Source organism: Cetorhinus maximus, chromosome 16 (genome assembly GCF_964194155.1).
Source record: "Cetorhinus maximus chromosome 16, sCetMax3.hap1.1, whole genome shotgun sequence".
Classification (NCBI taxonomy): Eukaryota; Metazoa; Chordata; class Chondrichthyes; order Lamniformes; family Cetorhinidae; genus Cetorhinus; species Cetorhinus maximus.
The window spans coordinates 59,265,949-59,288,998 of NC_135894.1; the positions used below are offsets into that span (position 1 = coordinate 59,265,949).

The window sequence follows — 23,050 nt, forward strand, 5'->3', positions numbered from 1 at the left end:
TAATTGAGTTGTACAAAATTATGTGGGGCCTAGATAGCGTAGGCAGGAATGACCTGTTTTCCCTAGCTGAGGGGTCAAATACCAGGGGGCATAGATTTAAGGTGCTTGGTAGATGGATTACAAGGGACATGAGGAAAAACCTTTTCACCCAGAGGGTGGTGGGCACCTGGCATTCACTGCCTAAATTGGTGGTTGAAGCCAAAATGCGCAACTCATTTTAAAGGAACCTGGATGTGTGCCTGAAGTGCTACAACCTGCAAGGCTACAAACCAGGTGCTGGAAAGTGGGATTTAAAAATGAGCGACTTAGCTTATTTTCTCTCTTTACGGCTGGAGCAGACATGACAGACTGAATGGACCTCTTTTTGCACTGTAACTTTTCTATGGTTCCATGGTTGAATTACTGTTGAACACTCTCACAGGTCCTGGAAATCTGTTTTATATTTGTCGAATGTCAAATTTCTCCATTATATAAAAAAAAAAATCACATTTTCTAAAGTTGTGATTTTTTAATGTCTGTTTATATTGATTTTTATCTTTCATCTAAATCCAATCATAATTTGCTTTGCTGCTCACTGTAAAGTCCAGCCCTTTAACTCATTATTCTACTTGGGCAAGACAATGCAACAACTAAACTGCTCCCTCATTCAACCAGTGGTTATGTGACTGGCTTAAGACTCAAGATTGCAGGAGTCAGCACCTTTCTATTCCTTAATGTGAATGAATTTTCTTTGGTCCACTGGAAAATTAGTAACATAAGACTTAGGATCAGAGTGGGCCATTCAGCCCTTCAAGACTGATCCACCATTCTATAAGATCATGGCTGATCTGGTTGTAGTTTCAACTCCACTTTCCTAACTTCTCCCCATAACCCTGGACTCCCCTGTCTATCAAAAATCTCTCTAACTTAGCCTTGAATAAATTCAATGACCTGCTTCCTAGGGAAGAGCATTCCATGGACTAATGGCCCTCAAGGGAAAAAAATTCTCCTAATCTCCATCTTAAAAGGGAGGCACTTTATTCTTAAAGTGTGTCCCCTAGTCCTCATGGGACAAGTGGGAACATCCTTCCTGTATCCACCCTATCAAGTTCCCTCAGTATCTTATATGTTTCAATAAGATCACCTCGCATTCTTTTAAACTCCAATGGGTATAAGCCCAACCTGTCTTCATAAGGCAAGCCCTTCATCCCAGGAATGAGTCAAGTGAAACTTTTCTGAACTGCTTCTAACGCAAGTGTATTCTTTTTAAATAAAGAGATCAAAACTGTACACAGTAATCCAGATGTGGTCTCACCAAGGCCCTGCACAGCTGCAGTAAAATTTCCTTACTTTTATACTCCATTCCCCTTGCACTAAACACTAACATTCCATTTGCCTTCCCAATCACTTGCTATACCTGCATACTAACCTTTTGCGATTCATGTAATCCAAAATTAATCAATGGTTTCATCTGCACAAGAAATGAGAAGAATGATAGAAGTAAATTATACTGGGAGTTAAAAAAAAACAGGATCAAAACAAGTTTTACAGATCTATCCAGAATTCCTGATGAGCTCCATAAATCAAGCTATCAAATGGGCTCCCATGAAAACATGGCCAGTGGATAAATCAAGAGTGTGGTAAAAGTAAAACTTATTGTGGAACTTCGTCATCAAGGGCGGAATTTCTAGGCTTTTGTGGTGCAATGATGGGCCTCAGCATCCCCAGTCTCATGGCTATCTGATGATCCCCTTCCAGAAAATGCTTCTTCATAGGTTGGAGGTGAGTATTTAAGTCAGGGACAGGTGATTGGCTAGCCAAGCCTAACATCCAGTCAGATAGCCTGCTGATTGCCAAAGGTGAACATTGCCGAGCTTTGACCCATTAGGGAATAACCAGCAGCTCCGCTGCAAATGTGACGAAAAAGATGCTAAGACCTGAATTGCTAGTTCTCCTCCCGCTTTATTATGTTATCATCCAAAACCTTTAATCCATCCCATTGTTTCTGCTCCTAAAATGCATCACCTCACACTTCTCTGTATTAAATTACATCCTAATCTCTGCTGAAAATGTTATAACCAACAATATTAAATTTCTAGCCTGTCTAAACCTGTGCCACATTGGGACTGCTGCTAGAATATGCGACTTCTCTGAAGTTAATACTTGTAAATTTTGTAGTTTTGTTTGAATGCTTTGTCCATTCACATACATGCCAGTGAACCTGGAATGCAAATTTTGTTGCAGTCTTTTTTAAGCTTGTTTTGATTGTTTTTATTTTATTATTTGTTTTATTATTTCCCAATTTTGCTCTTGTCCCTTTGTGCTCCCCCTTGTCCCTTTTTAAGCTTATTTTTCACCCTCCCCCACCATACTAATTTAAATTCCCCCTCCCTCCACAGATTAATTACATTCCCAGTGAAGGCATTGGTCTGAATCCTGATCAAACAAAGCTCACCTACCATAAAGTCTACTCCTGCCTTAGGAGGAGACCGAACAACCGAAAATTGGAACATTTCCATAGTACCGTAGGGCAGGATTTTCAGGTCATCGGGTGGGTGGGTGGGCCTGGGAAACGGTCTGCTGCCTGTGATCGGCCCCTGACCACGATTTCATGCTGACGGGCCAATTAACGGCCAGCCAACATGAGAGGCATGCTGAGAAGCTCAGCGCTGCCGGGGTGGGTGGGTGGGTGGGGGGGGGGGGGGGGGGGGGGGGGGGGGAATGCGGGAGGAGTGCAAGTGCAAAAGCCTGCACAGGCGTGGGGGAGCACGTAGTGAAAGCTCCCCGAAGGCCGGGAGCTGAAAAATTTTAAGGTCAAAAATAAATATTTTTAAAATCTGAAAAAAAATGTCCCAACATAGGACTCACTCACAATAACATGCACAGAATAAAAACCTCTGGGTGAAGAGGTTTTTCCTCATGTCCCTTCTAATCCTTCTACCAATCACCTTAAAACTATGTCCCTGGTAATTAACCTCTCTGCTCGGGGAAACAGAGCATCCCTGTCTATTCTATCTGGCCCTCCATAATTGTCTACGCTTCAATCAGGTCACCCCTCAGCCTCCTCAGTTCCACTGAAAACAACCCCAGCCTATCCAATCTTTCCTCATAGCTGCAATTTTCAAACCCTGGCAAAAGTCTTGTAAATCTCCTCTGCATTCTCTCCAGATCAATTATGTCCTTCCTGTAACGTGGTGACCAGGACTGTAGACGAAATTCCAGCTGTGACCTAACCAGCATTTTATACTGTTCCGGTTATTGCCTATTAATGGTTAGTGGTAAATGGTTTGGAAATCCAGAAACTCCAGCCCTGAGTTAAATTTTGTTGTTCTGGCGTATTCTATTGAAGATAATCCACAACTGTTACCTTGACATTTAGTAATACAGGTAAGAAAGAGACACATGCAAATATGGTCAAATGACTCATTTGCAAACAGTCATTTTATTATGTAATTTGAAAGGTTATCGACCAATTGATAAGCTATAGCTCAGTGCTCGTGTTGCGAGTCACTGATGACAAAGCTTTAAGCACAGTCTTTCTTTCCCTGGATCATCATTACATCCCTGCTTTTGTATTCTATACCTTGTCCAATAAAGAAAAGCATTCCATATGCTTTCTTTACCACCTTATCAACCTATCCTGCCACCTTCAGGGACCTGTGAACATACACACCAAAGCCTCACTTCTACTACCCCTCACAATATCCTCCAATTTATTGTGTATTCCCTAGATTTGTTTGCCCTCCCTAAATGCACTACCTCCCACTTCTCTGGATTGAATTCCATCTGCTGCTTTTCCTCCTATTCAACCAAATCATTGATATTCTGGAGACAACAGCTATCCTCTTCACTATCAACTGCACAGCCAATTTTTGGGTCATCTGCAAATTTCCCAATCATGACACCCATATTTAAGTCCAAATAATAATATATACAAACAGCAAGAGACCCAACTAAGAACTGTTAATGTCACTAGAAACAGTTTTCCCATTCGCAAATACACCCATCAACCATTACTCTTTGCTTTCTGTCTTGGAGCCAATTTTGAATCCAACTCGCCACATTCCCTTATATCCCAAATGCTTTTACTTTCCTGACAAGTCTGCCATGTGGGACCTTGCCAAGTGCCTTACTAAAATCAGAGACAACATCCACTGCACTACTCTCATCAATCCTCCTTGTTACTTACTCAAAAGAAAATTGATTAAATTAATAAGACATGACCTTCCGCTAACAATACCATGCTGACTATCACTGATTAATCCCTTCCTTTCTAAGTGACAGTTTATCCTGTGTCTCAGAATTGATTCTAATAATTTGCCCACCGCAGAAGTCAGACTGACTGACATAATTATTTGGTCTGGCAGCATCTGCGGAGAGGAACACAGTTAACGTTTCAAGTCCGTATCTATTTTTACTTAATTCTGTTGAAGAGTCATATGGACTCGAAACGTTAACTGTGTTCCTCTCCGCAGATGCTGCCAGACCTGCTGAGTTTTTCCAGGTATTTTTAATTTGGATTTCCAGCATCCGCAGTTTTTTGCTTTTATATAATTATTTGGTCTATCTCTTAAACCCATTTTAAATAATGGTACAATGTTCGCAGACCTCCAATCTCCTGGTACCTCACCTGTATCTAGTGAGGATTTGAAAATTACCCTGAGCATCTGCTATTTCCTCCCTGGCTTCCTTTAATAGCCTGGGATACAATCCAATTGGCCCTGGTGACTTACCCACCTTCAAGGATGCCAGTCCCTCCAGTACATTCTCTCCCACTATGCTTATTGTATCTAATATTTCAAACTCTTCCCCGAACTAGAATATTGCTTCACCCCTCTCCTTAGTGAAGACAGAGACAAAGTACTCATTGAGAACCCTGCTCATATCTTCCACATCATAGCGCAAGTTACCATATTGTCTTTCTACATTTCCCAGTTCCACCCTCCAACACATTTCATTTCTTCCTCCATTTCACAGCCAAGTGATTTCTGATGCCACAAATCCCAAGCAGTGTCACCAGAAAAAAATTGCAGTGTTAGTGAAAAAGATGGGTTAATGGGACTAGGTGAGCTGCTCTTGCAGAGATCCAGCACAGACATGATGGGCTGAATGGCCTCCTTCTGTGCTGTACCAATTTTTTGATTCCAAGCAACCAAAGCTGGCTTCTTCCCTGCCACAGAGGCCATCAGCATGCCAAAGGTTCATGGCCTGTGAAATACGCAATTCTCCTTTTTGTCTGGTCCACTGCAGCCTCAGAATGGTGCAATGTAACAGACCTTGTAGAAGTGCATCCAGGGCAATCCAACCAACTTACATCGTAATTAGTCAGAAACACGTCTTCAACTGTGTCAAATTGGAAGAAGTTCCTGGTTCAATTTCATCCTTCACCTTTTGCATCTTGATTGAATCAATGGGCAAGTACAAACAGTTCTGGCTCAACAATACAACCTCATTACCTTGGGAGATTCCAGTTGTCCACTTCTGCTTTATTTGCTAACAGGGATTTCAGAATCTCAGGAGCACAGAATTGAATCTTAACTCAGATTTGGTCAGAAGTACAGAAACACACTAAGGACTTGTTTAAAAGTAAGGCTAACTCATTAACTCAACATCAGTGGCCTACTAGTGACAAGAAGTCTTCCTTACACTTGTAAGCCTTCTACCATATATAAAAAAAAGAGGCGAGTAACTCGCCTCCTGACTCCCCAAAGTCTGTCCACCATCTAAAAAAGCACAAGTCAGGAGTGTGCTGGAATATCCTCCACTTGCCTGGATGAGTGCAGGTCCAACAACACTCAAGAAGCTTGACACTATCCAGGACAAAGCAGCTTGCTTGATTGGCACCACATCCACAAACATTCACTCCCTCCACCACTGACGAACAATGGTAGCAGTGTGTACTATCTATAAGATGCACTGCAGAAATTAGCCACGGCTTCTAAGGCAGTACTTTCCAAACCCACAACACTACCATCTAGAAGAACAAGGGCAGCAAGGAACACCACCATCTGGAAGTTCCCCTCCAGGCCACTCACCATCCCTGACTTGGAAATAATCGCCGTTCCTTCACTGTCACTGGGGCAAAATCCTGGAACTTCCTTCCAAACAGCACTGTGGGTGTACCTACACCACATGGACTGCAGCAGTTCAAGGCGGCAGCTCACCACCACCTTTAAGGTCAACATGGGCAATAAATGCTTGCCTAGCCAGTGATGCCCATCACATAAAATGAATTAAAAAAGTAGAAAGACTATTACGAAACATTATTTTATTACTCCATGTCACAGCTATTCGGCTATCATTTAGTGTTGTCATAGAAAATCAAACAAATAACAATTTCTTAGTCTAATTAGTTTTGTTATAATTAAAACAAAACTTGATTAAAATGTGAAAATTTCCATCTGACAGCAAGAAGGTCCAATGCAAAATAATGTGGGAAATACCAGAACCACAGCAGCAGACCTCCACACTATTTGTATTACTGATATTATCCACCATAACACAGATGGCCTTCCTAGTTCAGACTGCTTTTAAAAGATTCAAAACACATATTCTGAATTTTAAGTACAATTGCCAAACAGGAGTTCTCATTGACAGCATTGCCATAGTAACACAATTAAAATGTGTTTATATTACAATGACTCCCACACGGCGCATGCTATTAAAACTAACTACTTGGTTTTGTATGAAAGGTCCTATTGTTCAACTGGGTTGTATTCAAAGTAAATTTTTGCACTTTTTAAGTTTGCAGTATTTCATACATTGAATTCCATTATATAATAACAGATTTTCTCCTCGCCTTGGAGTCAGTAAAACTTTTAATATATTTTTCCCCCCTCACCAAACAGCAAAAATAACTGTTAACTTCAGCTTCAAGCTATTGAACATTCATATATTTGCTGCACTGCCGATCTGTAACTTTGACATGCAGTATTGGAGACTCATTCTAGTTTCAAGCTATAAGAGAGAATGTACTACCTACTAGAGGTTTCAAAGTTACTTTCATGCCTGGGTATAAAAACATTATGCATATAGAAGAGTAGAACCCTCATGACATGTTCCTTTACATTGTACACTAAAAACTGCTTTCAAAAAGCTACTATTTAGTTCAGGGGTCTTTGCTTATTAGTTGTGTAATTGATTTAAGGATCATTTGAATTGTTACACCTTAATGTATTACTTATTTATCCAATGCCAATAACGTAAAGTATTACCAACTGTACAAAAGATAATGCTTCCCAGCAGGTGTTTTGTTAACATCTGCAGATTTCTCCCAGTTTCTAAAAGTGCTTCAAAAATGCATTTTAACAAACTATTAAACCATGAGTTTCCAGATGTGCACTCAATTGTTCTTAGCAATGAGCAGAATTTTTCATTGTAAAACACAGGCCTCAACTGAATTGCTGTGATCAGGATATTTTCACTGCGGTGTTACTAAAACCTGGAGCATAGAATGAGAAGGCTCTTAATTGGTACTGTTCACTTCAGAGGGTCTTCCAAGATACCTTGGGTCACATTTTTCTCCACTTTAGCAAAAGCATTCAGCAAAGTTAAGTACAGAGGCTTTATGCTTATCTATTTTTTCACCAAAATTACTAAAATGAGGAAAATATATCCCATCACATTTAACCATAGGTGTGATAATGATAATCTCAGCAGTCTTGAAATTACACTGTGGAGTGGTCTTGAAATTACACTGTGCAGCACTTAATATACAGACAGTTAAGCATTTAACCTTTAGCTGTTTAATCTTGGGGAAACGGTGGCACAATGGGAATGTTACTGGACTAATAATAGAGGCCCAGGATACTGTTCTGGGGACATGGCTTCAAATCTACCATGGCAGCTGGTGGAATTTAAACTCAATTAATACATCTGGAATATGAAGTTAGTCTCAATAATGGTGACAATAGTCATCATGGTTAATTGTTGTAAAAACCCATTTGGTTCACTAATGTCCTTTAGGGAAGGAAATCTGCTATTTACTTGGTCTGGCCTACATATGACTCCAGACACACAGCAATATGTTTGACCCTGAAATGTCCTAACAAGCCATTCAGTTCAAGGGCAATTAGGCCTTGACAGCAACACCCAAACACATGAAAGAATTTTTAAAAATTATGTTTACATATATTGGAGTAATTTCAAAGGCAGTATGTCAGTGATTGTATATATTGCTCCATTTTACTTCAATCTTGATTCTAATAAGATGAGCAGATATGCACTCAGAGCAGAATAGTCTGCCAGCAATACATGAACATACAATTCTGTCACATTGCATGCTGCAGTAAGAGCTAGGAACTGAACTTAGCCAAAGCAACCTCCTACTTTGCCCCTGATCATTCAAAGCACTTGCTGTGAATCAGAATAGCCTGAAAAATAAAGACCAACTTTTCTTGACAGCAATAATTAGAAGCTTTGGTAAAATTGGGTCACTACTGAGCTTTGATTCTCTCCTCTGTTCATCAATGATGATAGGAAATACTGATATGAGTCATGGAAGCTCAGGACCATGGAACACAGAAATATAGTCCTCCTAGCCTAGTACCCTGAAGCTCCATTGGCTCTGTTCCAAATACACTCCATCTATACTTGGTGTTTGCACAATCCTTGGGTTCTTTTACATTTGAAAATATGACAATTACATTGTGACAATACTTTGCCAGAATTAGACCAGGTTACTTTAGAAATAAAACCTTGCCCACTCACTGAACTGAAAATAAAAATTATCTTGACAAATCTATTGCTAGATCAGGATTGAAATAACTACACAGATTTCAATAAATAAAGTGTTTAAAAACAAAGTGAAGCACTAAAGTCCATGGTGTAGAGCATCACTCAAGGCTGTACAAGTATCTAGTTTAAGACAGACTTGATAAACATTTATTGGAATGCTCTTGTCCCCATGCCACCTGCAGTCTGTATAGACTGCAACAAGGATTGAATAATTGCCTATAATGTTGGGATTGACACTCTAGGATCATCATTTGATCGGAGTTTCAGAATGAACTTGACTAAAATATTCCTTTTTGGGGGTACTATTCAGTTCCAAGGGACTGAAAGTTATAAATAATTTGTCGCAAGATCTGTACTTAATGAAGCAAATAGCCTTTTTTTTGTTCATACTGGAATTCAAGTGAAGAACTCCTCATTAGGATGCCTCATCCTCCAATTTCTCCTTTCTGCCTATGGTCACAGTGACTTCCCACTTTGATGTGTCAGGGATCTGGAATTCAGTGATTAGGAGCATAGAAGGTGTGAACCCATACAGCAACATAACACTGTACATTTGGACTCCAATATGGTGTGTTCCTTACACATTTTGTGCAAAGTAACCAGATTTTTTTCTCCCCTGAACCACACCCTGATCCACCACCACTGACCCCCTTCCCATTCCTCCAACTTCTCTCAACTACCTAAATTTCAATAATTAGAACAACACTCCGGCAAGGTAGTCAGTTTCATTCAGACACATGACTGCTACAACCCGCAGAACATTAAGTCTCTTTCTCCTCCTAGTGAATGCTTTAGATCAATGACCTTTCATCAGAACTAAGAAAAGCTAGAAACGTAATAGGTCTCAGCAAGTGAAAAGGTGAAAAAAAAACAAAAGCAAAGGTCTATGATAGGGTGAAAAAACAAGAGAGGCTAATGGTGCAAGGTCAAAGTTAATGTTTCAGGTTTTTCCCACCCCCACCCCGCCATACCCATACTGCACCCACCCCACCCTCACCCCCTTCACTTGCTTAAAATCTATTGGATTTCTATGAGGCCATTTACCCGAAACGTTAACTCTTGTTTTCTCTCGCCACAGTTGCTGCCTGGCCTATTTCCAGCATTTTCTGTTTTTATCTCGGATTTCCAGCATCCACAGTGTTTTACTTCTGTAAAGTTCACAGTGCGGGTTATGGTTTTCATGCTTAAATTTTGCTTCTACTGTCACATGTGGAAAATAAGAAATTAGTTGGCGTACAGACTAATTACAAAAATGTCATGACTAATTACAAAAATGTCATATAAAAAAGCTCAGGCAATTCAGAAACTTGGACAATAGCAATCTGAATCATTAAACTTAAATATATCCATGAAGTTATTCCATCTGCTATGTTGTTGACATACATATAATCTTGCTGAGTTGTCACGAATGGAAAACTAAAATTGGACAACAGGATCAGATGTTCCTTCAATTCAAAATACTTCATGTGCTGAAAGATGAATAGACTGTAGGAAAGTGAAGTAAAAAATATTGGCAGGGTGAATGGACTTAAGCTAAGTGACCCTGCCCATCTACAGTCTGAGTACTGCCAAGTAGGACAATAACAATGTGACAGGGTCCTCGTCTTGTCTACCAATACAACTGGAGGAAGGTGTGACCAAGTGTGTTAGGTGATGAGATTATTTAAAATAAAGAGGTGACTTGATTGATATATAAGATCCTGAGGGGCCTTGACAGGGTGGATGTGGAAAGGATGTTTCCTCTTATGCAAGAATCTAGAATTATGAGTCTCTATTCAGAAATAAGGGGTCACCCATTTAAGACAGATGAGGAGAAACGCTTTTCTCAGAGAGTAGTGAGTCTTTGGAACTCTCTTCCTCAGAAGCAGTGGAAGCAGTCTTTGAATATTTTTTAAGGCAGAGGTAGATAGATTCTTGAAAAAAGGGGTGAAAGGTTATTGAGAGTAGCCAGGAATATGGGGTTGAGGTTACAATCAGATGAGCCATGATCTTATTGAATGGTGGAGCAGGCTTGAGGGGCCGAGTGGCCTACTCCTGCTCCTAATTCGTATGTTTGTAATATGATTTAGAAAGTGAATAAATGTACACTTCATTCTCATTTAGTGAATAAATAATTATCAGCTTTATGGTTCCATTAAGTCCAGTTAGGTTGTTAGACAGAACTAATTAACAATTTGTGCCAATGGGGATGAAAGCATTAATGCCTAAAGCAAAAGGACATACTGGAAACCCTTAAGATTCACTACTGATGATTTAACATTGGAGCCAAACAAGTCTCATATCCAGCTCTTTGAAAATATTTTCAGATGGTGATTATGATAAAGTCTAATTTGACTAACCCAAGTCATTTTTGTTTTGTTTAGATGCCAGGAGGGGAGGAGGTCAGAACAGAAATTGAACAGTTCCGATTTCCACACCAAACCCTGGATTAAAAGGATGTTATTATAGTAAATGATGTGAAGTTGAGGGTCTTTTTAAACTTGCAGGCCCCTTTTTCTAGTGGAAATTTAAAAGAGTAGCTGAATTTGAGACAAATTTGTTACTCCTTGGCAGTCGCACTTCAACTGCGTTATGTGGGAGGAATGCATATGCTTCGCCAGTTTATAGTACCCAGATGTACACTTTGGCATTCAGAGTAACACTGCTGTAAACAGCAGTAGCTAGGTTAATATTAAAGCAAATGCACACTAACCAAGTTCAAAGGCAGGAGGCTGTCTGGAAATCTCACCTTTGTAGTACAAATGAGTATCAAAGCAGTGCAGTACTGAACACATAGTCAAAACTCGTTGACGTGAATTTGCAAAACTGCAGAGCTTCCAGTAACACTGGTAAAATCAAAATAGCAATTCACATTGAACAGCTAGAACATACTTCAATGATTAATCCTGGTTAAAAGAGCAGATGGATATATTTTAAACAAGAAGCTTGAGCCCCTTTATAACTGGAATGCTTTTAATAAATAGATATGCCATTCAGAGCAAAGAAAACTATCTTTGTAACAATCTTCAAAAAGTAGAAAAGAAATCCCAAGAGTAGTCAACACAAAGGACTGATGGAATAACATCCATCTGAGTACTTACCTTAGATGCGACAAATATGCTTTATTATTAATATCACATGTTATGTCCTCAAATAATGCCAACATGCCACATTAGCTCTACTGACCATCCTGTTGCTCAAAGGCTTATTTTATTATTGTAGCTTCCATGGCATTGATGGTGAAATTGAAATGCTTTGGCAGCACCATTAACACTGAATATTGGAATAATGTCACATCTAGTATTACTGTGCTGAAAGTTTCAGGAATTTCTATTTGCAAATATTTGCGGAGTTGTGTTGCTTGCCACAAATTTAAGTGCAGTATAGCGTAGGACAAAAATGAAAGAAAATTCAGGCAGAAACTGACAAAAACCATCAGCACACATGGATTTGACTGGTTGGACCTTTTCTTGGTTCCCTGCTGACTCACTGTGGTCCTAGCCATGGTATCACACTCACCTCTGAGTCAGAAATTTGTGGGTGTAAGTTCCATTCCATAAACTTGAGCACAGAAGTCTAATCTGACACTCTAGGTCAGCATTGAGGGAGTGCTGCATTGTTGAACACAACACAGACAATGCTACACTTAAATTTGTGTCAAGCAATGCAGCTCAGAAATATTTACAAATAGAAATTCCTGAAACTTTTAGCACAGTAATTCTAGATGTGACATTATTCCAACATTCACTGTGTTATTGCTGCTGCCAAAGCATTTCAATTTCACCAACAATGCCATGGAAGCTACAATAATAAAATAAAAACCTTCAACTCTACTGGCAGTCATGTGTGTTAATGTGCCTGCAACTCAAGATAAATATTCTCTCTCCAATTACAAGAAATCATATTGTTCATAACAATAGCCTCACTGCAGTGCCACTCTCACCAGAGTAACAGCACTATTGCTGTGTACTTCTCTCAATATTTGACTATTATTGTAGATTTGCCAAATATCAAACAAAAGTCAAATAAAGTTGCTTCATAGTTTACCCAGATGTAGAGTTTGAACTGTGATATAAAATCTCTAATAATTGGAACATGCTTCTTCACAAATATATTTCTGCTGCAAAAATAACCCAGCTTTGTAGTAGTCTACTCACTCCTAAGAGATTGCTTGTGCTGTCTTATGCCTGACTTATTATAATAGCATCTACATTTTGCTTTAAGTTGGATGTTCCCCCCCCACCCTCCCACCCACCACAAATGACTTTCCTCCCACCTACTCTCTCCCTTGGAGGAGAGAACAATCTAAGTTTCACCACAGTTATTGTTGGTGCCAATTTGTGCCCAACAGTCAGAAGGTGTGTACCGTGTGTGAGGCGATTTGGGAGTTACTAAATTTTTAACTCCTTTAGGTCACCAAAATAGAACATCTCTTCCTTTTGTTTTGCTCCATCTGACATCCTAACTTAATCTTTGTACCTCCTCCATATATGACAAATGCATTGAAGTGAAAAGCAGTATGCTTGTGACCTGCTGCCCAGGAATCAAGAGCTGAAGCATTTGAGATAGAAGGCCACACAATAATTACTACCATTTAACCCAGCACTAGACATATTACCTTTTTTGTTTGGGCAGCCTCTTAGCTGTGAGAACCTAACTGAATGCATAACTAAAAACTATCCAAATCATTAACTGGATCTTCCAAACTTGATGCCAGGTTAAACCTTTTGACTTATCTCCAGTGTAGGTTTTGCAAACTTTTGTTTAAATGTGCACAAGCACAAAATACTTTGCTGCGTTTTTGACTACAGAAAAAAAATCCTGTACTCCTTAAAGTTACTGTGACACTGGACTCTTGAATGAAATGTAAAACCAATTTTAATTGGTCGAGTCACAGCCTAAAATAGTTTTCACTACTCTGCTAATTCATGAAGAGCAGGTGGCTGTCTCCACTGTGCGGTCTGGCCATTACTATGACATTAAAATAAAACATGACCTTTACTAGCACATAGTTCGGACTGTTGTTTCCTGATATCTTTCCAGTGACTGGCACTAGGCTGCACATATCCAGGTAATCAACAAGGCCAAATTTGCAACAAAACCGATGACTGCAGTTTTCCATCAACACCGCTTAATCCTGTGAGAAGATAACCAATTCCCCAAAGTGTTCGCTGCACTCAGCTTTCTCTTTGTAATTGTGATAACCTATTATACTGCAAATTCAGTTTACACCATCCTGCGTTGCTTAGCGCTATCAACTGCTTGAGTTCTAAAGTACTTACATGTATTTTACGATCGAGCTCCGCAAAAGCCAATTGGCATTAGGTTACTAATAACTAAATTAGAATGAAGCATCCGGAGTAACGGAGCATGTTGCTGAAAAATACTAAAACTGTAAGCAATCACATTGTTGGTTCGATGTTGGATGCAGAAGTGCGAGAGTGAACCTCAAAACAAATTATAATGTGGTATAAAGAGTTTACAACCGAGTACCAACTGGATGTCAATCAAGCATCGCTGATTTACTGGACATCCTGGAATTGGAGGGCAGCCAAAATGGATGAGCCTCTGGGATAAGTAACTTAACCCCCGCGCCATGAAATCTCACTTCCTGTACAGCTCAGTTCCCAAAGGGTTTTCATCACGAGTTCTAATCCCACATTATCCAACCCTTAAACTGGTCTACTGCAGGATCAGAATGTGGAAACAAAGAAGCCTATACATTCTGACAGCCTTTGCTCTTATTCCTGGCAAACAAACCTCAACCTCGTACTGCATTATTTTGGGAAATAATCCTTATTTTCCAGAGTTTACTTTTGCTGTTAAGTCCATTCTCACAGCAGCTGTTGCCGGCTACAATTCCATGTTTGCATTGGTTAACTTGACCCGCAACCCATGAATTGGTCGGAACATTGTACGTCCGAAAGTAGTAAGGAAAAAGTCAGTTGCTGGTGGCTGCCTGTTCACTCCAACTTTAAACGATGGGAGGAGCTATAGCAGCAATAAATGGCCATTGATGCCCAGCGTCAATGAGCAAGAGTTCCGAGGTACCACTGGGAACAGATATACACACGGGTCCCACCAAACACACACTTACAGTCATTTATACACAAAGAAAATGCTTACAAAGCGAGAAAGTGAAGCTATATTTTTGGCCAAGCACCGCGCCACGGTGTCCTCGCCCTGCAACCTAAGCCGGGAGATCTGATTCCAGCTCTGGCTATTTAAAGCAACATCACCCCTGCTCTCACTGTGAACAAGCGGTATAAACCCAACCGGTACATTAACACAGCCCCCGGGAGCAGTCAGCCCACACAGTGCACCCCCCTGGTCCCTGCCAACCAGCCAGCAGGGTCCCGGTGCCAACTCTGCCCTGCAGCTGGTAAAAAGTAATATGCCAACCACTGCCACTCCCTCCAAATCCTCAGTCTCCAGTACCAGAGCCGTAGTTACTTTATTTTAAAAGGGGAAACTTGGAGGGTTTCCTCCTCTAGCCCATTCCCTCCTGGGCTCGGTCACGTTAACACCCCCACCCCCCCCCCCCCTCCCCCACAATTTCCCTCTCTACTTACCCGTTCGAGTTTTAATAATCTCGTTAAACTCGTCTCCAACCCCCGCCGAGTCCTCCCTCGCACTCTCGGGGCGCCCAGCTTCTGCCATCGGTGTGTGAGAAAGGTGCTGCCGCTGCTCCTCGGAGGCTGCAGGCAGGGTAATGTCGGAGAAAGCCCGGGTCCAGCTCGGCTCCGTGTGTCTCAGTCAGCCCGAGCCAGCGCTCTGAGCAGGGCTAGTTCAACACAGTGCAGCTTCCTCCCTCCCTCCCTCCCACCCACCCACCAGCTACCCCGCACACACCGAGCACAGGCTGTCACAACTTCCAGCAGATCCACTCCAACAGGTGTGCCACTCTCTCCCAACTCCACCCCTCCTGTTCCCAAATAGATCCTCTCCATAAAAAAACAGAGAGGAGCGGCCCAGCCCGGGGAGTAGGATGAGCTGAGGGAAACCGGACTCCCCATAAATCAGACAGACCAGGCGACAAGGATTGCTCTCCTGACACTGACACGCTTTCAGTGCCGGCATTTAAAGAGGCAGTGACACCCCCCCCCCCCCCCCCCCCGCCCCAGTCTTTTTCCTTAAAATCACCTGACTTTGTGTAATATTTCCCTCTATTGGCATCGTCAATTTTTTTTTATTTTAAAAGTTGGAGAAATATACGATAATATCTGTTATAAAATCAGCTGTTACGTGCAAACCAAAAGTGGGGTTTGCATCAAACTTTAAAAAAAACTAATCAGAAAGATTTTTAGAAGACTAATATGTTAAAAGAACGACATTGTAACTTTTGCGCTTTTTTTTTGCGGAATACCTAGTTGTAGCAAACGTCGATTTTAAAATTCTCATTCTCGTATCCTCCTCCAGTCCTGCAGCCCTCAGAGAATTCTGTACCCTCCAATTCTGGCCTCTCGTCCATCCATGTCATCTTCACCCCCACCATCGGTGGCTATGCCTTCAGCCACTGGGGAAGCATTTGATAAGACCTACAGAACCTACAGAAAGGGGCACAGATGGCAGGCACCAGGGGTTTGCTCAAGACAGTTTAGTTTTCAAACTGTGTTATAAAGAATGGATATTAAGTATTTTGTTTAATGCAGCAGTTACTTTGGGTTGTTGTTGGACATGGAGGCATATCAAATGGCTTTAAGGAGTAGCTGTTATGCCAAGAATTACAGGGCCAGATCTAGGATCAGCGAATCCAATGTTCCTGCAGTTCAATTTGGGAAAAGAGTTTTTTTTTAAAGGTGAAGGTTCAATCTGTAAATATTTTATTCAGTACAGACCTTTAAAACAGATAGCTGTCTGGGATGACTGTATGTCGCCTGAATCGATATAATGGTGGGGAAAATTTTATCTAAAAGCATGGCGATCTTTTCTTACCTCTTTATTCCAAAACAATTGGAGGGCAGACTTTCTGGTCATGCACAAATGTATTGTAAGTGTTGAAAAGTGTGCACTGCTTCTGGAAACCACACACGTCGTGCATTACATTACATTGACATACACATGGACAGTTGTGACCTGGCCAATTTGCCAATTTCTAACACCTGGTGGTCTTGTGATTGCTTCCTGAACAGGGTTGCTCAGAGGGATTGGATGGGACCTCTCAATGCCTAATATTTGTTCAGATCTGAGGAGGATCTTAGGCATTTTCAGCCTAGAGTTAATCAGGGGAGGTATGATCCACCAAAAGAATCACCTTTTTCTTAATCTCATTATTATCCTTACTTGTGTTCTCATGTAGAGGCACACAATTGACGGTACTAGCATGGAACACAATTTCTTGGCATCTTAGCTTTAGTTAGAAACTATTCTATCATAAAAACATTGTAACATATCATTCTTTACTTTTAAAAAAGCAAAATACTGTGGTTACTGGAAATCTGAAATAAAAACAGAAAAATGCTGGAAAAACTCAGCAGGTCTGGCAGCCTCTGTGAAGAGAGAAACAGAGTTGACGTTTTGAGTCCATAGGACTCTTCTTCAGAGCAGAAGAGAGGTAGAACTGTGATGGATTTTGTACTGTTGAAATGGGGGGGGGGGGAAAGTGGGGGTGGGGGGGGAGGTGGAACAGGTGGAGCAAAATAGAAGGTCAGGGATAGGTTGGAGCTCAGGAGACATTTGACAAAGATGTCATGGACACAAGGCAACAGAATGTTAATGGTAGTGTTAAAGACTAAAGAAGGTGCTGATGGTGACATAATAGTAAGATAGCAGAATATGTTAATAGCAGAACAAGGGTCAAAGCTCTGTGAAAACAAAACTTAAGAGCAAGTTACAGATGGGCCTGTGGGGGGAGAGGATTCGGATTTTTTTTTAAAAGATCAAAATAGAGGAGAGAGTTCATGGTCTGAAGTTGTTGAACTCAATGTTAAGCCCGGAAGGCTGCAAAGTTCCTAATCAGAAGATGAGGTGCTGTTCCTGCAGTTTGCATTGGGCTTCACTGGATCATTGTGGCAGGCGAAGGATGGAAATGTGGGCATGAGAGCAAGATGGTGAACTGAAATGGCAAGCGACAGGAAGGTCGGGGTCATGCTTATGAACTGAACAAAGATGTCCCGCAAAGCGGTCACTCAGTCTGTGCTTAGTCTCCCCAGTATAGAGGAGACCGCATTGTGAGCAGCGAATGCATTAGACTAAATTAAATGAGGTGCGAGTGAATCATTGCTTCACCTGGAAGGAGTATTTGGGGCCTTGGACGGTGAGGAGGGAGGAGGGAAAATTGTTACACCTTCTGCAGTTGCATGGGAAGGTGCCATGGGAGGGGGATGAGGTGTTGGACGTGATGTGGATGGGAAACCTCAACTCTGGAAAAGGAATACATGTCAGAGCCCTGTTTTGGAAGGTAGCATCATTGGAACAGTTGCAAAGGAGGTGAAGGAGCTGGGAGAATAGGATGGAGTCCTTATTGGAAGCAAGGTGTGAAAAGCTGTCCTCGATGTAGCTGTGGGAATCGATCGGCTTGTAATGAATAATTTCTTTACTTTTACTTCTGGCTCCTTCCAAAATGAGGCCTGTGTCATATGGTATCAGCTAGGACCCAAACACTTCACAAGAGGCTGCATCACACATTCCACCATGATTTAAATGCATCATAGATCCTAGCGCCTGGGGCATTTTGATGACAAATTTATTCTGAAAGCACTGGGTAAAGCATCCATCACTGTGAGGAGGAACAAGTGGAATCAAGCAACAGCAATCAAGTTGGTCAAGGTCATAGCCCCAGTTGTTGCTGTGCTCTGTGGGCAAAAGATTGTTAACCTTCCTTCAGAAGGGAAGTGACTGATGAGCAAAACACCCTAATTATATCTTTGAGACTGTGTTGAAATCTCTGCAGGGGTTATCAGAAAATGTGCAGCAATAGGCCTCTAATCTCTCAGGAGCAATGTGCAAGGAATTGTCACAACCGCACCACACAATGCAGCGCAAGGCAACATCACAGTCATTTGCTGGAGAGCATCAGAGGACAAACAGACCAAGCCCAAGCAAGGGAGACAGGAGATACAGTTTCCTCACAGAATGACCAAATGTCTAGCCTACCCCATTGTGTACTAGCTGGTAGGAAGGCACTGGCAGCTGCTGCTTTCTGTATCAAAAGCTACAACTTCTCCTCCATTCCAAAATAAGGATGGCTAAAGGACTCAGTTTAGCAGGGGGACGTTTACACCACTTGAAGGAGATTGTTAGCTGTGTTTGATCGACAGCTTTATGAGGTTGTAAAAGTTATTCTTTCTTTGATGTGGTTTTTTAATGCCTGTTTGTTTATTTGGACAAGATTAAGAAGTGTTAAGAGGTTTAAGCTTTATTCATCAATGGTATGAATGGGTGTGGTTGATTGATACCTTTAGAAGATTGTAAAATGAGAAGTTCTTTTCAAAGGAGATTTTCAAATCCTCTTTGCTTCTTGTGTCAGTTTCAGGAACATTTCAAATACTTATCATGCTTGCCAATGGCTCATTGGTTTGTACATAGTGGATCCTGGGAGTGTGGGCATATACATGGTATGGGAATTATGGAAGGGGTATGGAAGGCGCATGGGGGTATGGAGGGAATATGAAGGGGCATGGAGATATGAGGAGACATGGAGAGGGCATTAAGGACATGAGGGGGAATTGGTGTGGGTGTGAGAGGAGTGAGTGGTTAGATCTAGGAGGCCTAACAACCATATATAGGACTGGGTTGATGTCCCAGCAAACCAAGGCGGGCTTCTAGCCAGACTACATTGCCACCAACATGCCTCCATTGCTGCTTTAGGCCTGGTTTGGGAGGCGGCGCTCCTGACTCCAACCCACCCTGATGTCTGGAAGCCAAAATCTGGTGGGTGCCCCCTGATTTTCAAAAGTCGGGGACATGATATCGGTAAATGGCCCAACTCATGGTTCCCAACTGAGGGAAAAACCGGCTCAATATTTCCACTTGTGGCGAAGAGCATAGCCATTGTCCATTAATACAAAATTGCCACCAAGAAATCCATCAGGGAATTCAGAACAAACTTCTTTATCCAAGGAGTGGTGAGAATGTGGAACTCAGTACCACAGGCAGTGTTTGAAGCAAATAGTATAGGTGCATTTAGTGGAAGATAGAGAAGCATCTGAGGGAGAAGGGAAGATTACAATGATAGATTTAGATGAGGAAGGACGGGAGGAGGCTTGAGTGGAAAATAAACACCGGTGTGGATTGGTTGGGCTAAATGGTTTGTTTCTGCACCATATATCCTATGTAATCCTGTGTAATGGTGTTGAGGCTATAAAAGCCCAACTTGGCAACCTCAGAGGCGCTTTTGTGCCAACAGTATTCGGTGAAAATCGGCACCACAAAGTTTCGGACATAGCTTGCAATTTGTTTTGCTGTGTTATCAATAGAATTTCTCCAAGTTGGAATGTTTTACATAAAGGAAATGTTCTTTCAGAAATATTCAACTGTTGATATTTACCTGAATCAATTTCACTTTCCCGGAATTTTGTTTTCAAATAAGTGAAACCAGATGGGCCGCAATTGTGGGAGAAAGTGAAAGAAACGCATCTTATAGGGTTACTAAGAGGAAGCAAGGAGTTTTGCACTAGATAAAAAACGTTACATGAATTTCACCAATAAATTTCCAACCCTTTATTTCTCCTTAATTGAAAACAAGGTTTTCTGATCATATCAGCTGTGGGGTTGATGTTAGGAGACTTAGGGTGGGGTTTTCCAGCCCCATTCGCTGTTGGGATTGTCCTGTCCCACTGAAAGTCAATGGACTTTTAGCTGAGCCACTGAATGTGCTATGGTGGGTCCTGCCATGATGGAGCTGGAAAAACCCGGCCTTAATGCACTTAAGGTACCAATGACGCTAAATTGGACACTTGCAACCTTTACCCAATGGTTACAGTTCTGTGCCCTTCCCGGTTTATTCCTCTTCTGCACAAGAAAAGTGAGGAAAGCACTGTCCCTTCCAAACATGCCATCTCTCCCATGCTTCCAGACCCCCTGAGCTGACTTGGAAAGTTCAGTATCATAGAAGTTTAATGCTGAGGTAATTCTCAAAGCAATACACAAGACCAGGTTCAACACGTCTGCTAATGACACCAGCTCTAACTCACCACCGCATCTCTTGACCCTTCAACTGTATTTAAATTGTTAGACTGTTTGTCTGACATCCAGTACTGGATAAGCAGAACTTTCTTCCAAATAAATATTGAGAAGACCATTGTCTTCAGTCACTGACACAACTATGTTCCGTAGCTATCGACTCCATCCATCTCCATGGCAACTGTCAGAGGCTGAACCTGACTGTTCTCAGCATTGGTGTTGCCCTTGACCCCAAGATGAACTTCTCATCACATATCTGCACCATCACTAAGATCACCTACTTCTACCTCTGAAACATTGTCCAACTCTTCCCCTTTTTTAGCTCAGAAAACTGAAACCCTCAGCCAGGCCTTTGTTATCTGTAGAATCCGATTCACAAACCTGCCAACTGAATCGAAGGGCAACATTTACCAAAGCACTGAAAAAACAATTTACATTTATATTGTGCATTTAATGTAACAAAACATGCTCAAACACTTTACAGGAGGAAAGGCATTCCGGAACTGAGCAAAAATTGAGCAAACTCCTGGAGTAAGTGAAAAAAACAAAAAACTGCGGATGCTGGAAATTCAAAACAAAAACAAAAATACTTGGAAAAACTCAGCAGGTCTGGCAGCATCTGCGGAGAGGAACACAGTTAACGTTTCGAGTCCGAATGACCCTTCAACAGAACTAAGTAAAAATAGAAGAGAGGTGAAATATAAGCTGATTTAAGGAGGGGTGGGACAAGTAGAGCTGGATAGAGGGCCAGTGAGAGGTGGAGATAACCAAAAGATGTCACAGACAAAAGGTCAAAGAGGTGCTGAAGGTGGTGATATTATCTACGGAATGTGCTAATTAAGGGTGGAAAGCAGTACAAGCAAGGTACAGATAGCCCTAGTAGGGGTGGGGTGGGGTGAAGGAATCAAAAAAGGCTAAAAGGTAGAGATAAAACAATGGATGGAACTACATTTAAAAATAATGGAAATAGGTGGGAAAAGAAAAATCTATATAAATTATTGGGAAAAAAAAAGGGGGGGATCGGAAAGGGGGTGGGGATGGAGGAGAGAGTTCATGATTTAAAATTGTTGAACTCAATATTCAGTCCAGAAGGCTGTAAAGCGCCTAGTCGGAAGATGAGGTGCTGTTCCTCCAGTTTGCGTTGAGCTTCACTGGAACAATGCAGCAAGCCAAGGACGGACATGTGGGCATGAGAGCAGGGTGGAGTGTTGAAATGGCAAGCGACAGGGAGGTCTGGGTAATGCTTGAGGACAGACCGAAGGTGTTCTGCAAAGCAGTCACCCAGTCTACGTGTGGTCTCTCCAATGTAGGGGAAACCGCATTGGGAGCAACGAATGCAGTAGACTAAATTGAGGGAAGTGCAAGTGAAATGCTGCTTCACTTGAAAGGAGTCTTGTCCCCCTTGTCCCCCTTATCCTCACTTATCACCCCACCAGCCTCCTCATTCAAAGGATCATCCTCCACCAACTCCAGCATGATGCCACCACCAAACACATCTTCCCTTCACCCCCCCTGGCGGCATTCCACAGGGATTGTTCCCTCCGTGACACCCTGGTCCACTCCTCCATCACCCCCTACACCTCAACCCCCTCCCACAGCACCTTCCCATGCAATCACAGAAGGTGCAACCTGCCCCTTTACTTCCCCCCTCCTCACCATCCAAGGGCCCAAACACTCCTTTCAAGTGAAGCAGCATTTCACTTGCACTTCCCTCAATTTAGTCTACTGCATTTGTTGCTCCCAATGTGGTTTCTTCTACATTGGAGAGACCAAACGCAGACTGGGTGACCGCTTTGCAGAACACCTTCGGTCTGTCCTCAAGCATTACCCAGACCTCCCTGTTGTTTGCCATTTCAACACTCCACCCTGCTCACATGCCCACATGTCTGTCCTTGGCTTGCTGCATTGTTCCAGTGAAGCTCAATGCAAACTGGAGGAACATCACCTTATCTTCTGACTAGGCACTTTACAGCCTTCCGGACTGAATATTGAGTTCAACAATTTTAGATCATGAACTCTTTCCTCCATCCCCACCCCCTTTCCGATCCCCACCCCCCTTTTGTCCCCAGTAATTTATATAGATTTTTCTTTTCCCACCTATTTCCATTATTTTTAAATGTATTTCCATCCATTGTTTTATCTCTACCTTTTAGCCTTTTTTGATTCCTTCACCCCACCCCACCCCCACTAGGGCTATCTGTACCTTGCTTGTCCTGCTTTCTACCCTTAATTA

At 41.8% G+C, this 23,050-nt stretch overlaps 1 protein-coding gene across 4 annotated transcripts in view; it reads right to left on the minus strand.

Moving 5' to 3' along the window:
* The window catches only part of dmd (dystrophin), a 1,945,510-nt gene extending 1,929,704 nt beyond the window's left edge, over positions 1–15,806 (minus strand). For all 4 annotated transcript variants that reach the window (XM_078559857.1, XM_078559853.1, XM_078559852.1 and 1 more), the window contains exon 1: positions 15,267–15,806. In XM_078559857.1, the coding sequence (XP_078415983.1) occupies positions 15,267–15,354 (88 nt within the window). In that variant the 5' untranslated portion in view covers positions 15,355–15,806. The remainder of the gene's footprint in view (positions 1–15,266) is intronic.
* Between the last annotated feature and the right edge of the window lie 7,244 nt (positions 15,807–23,050).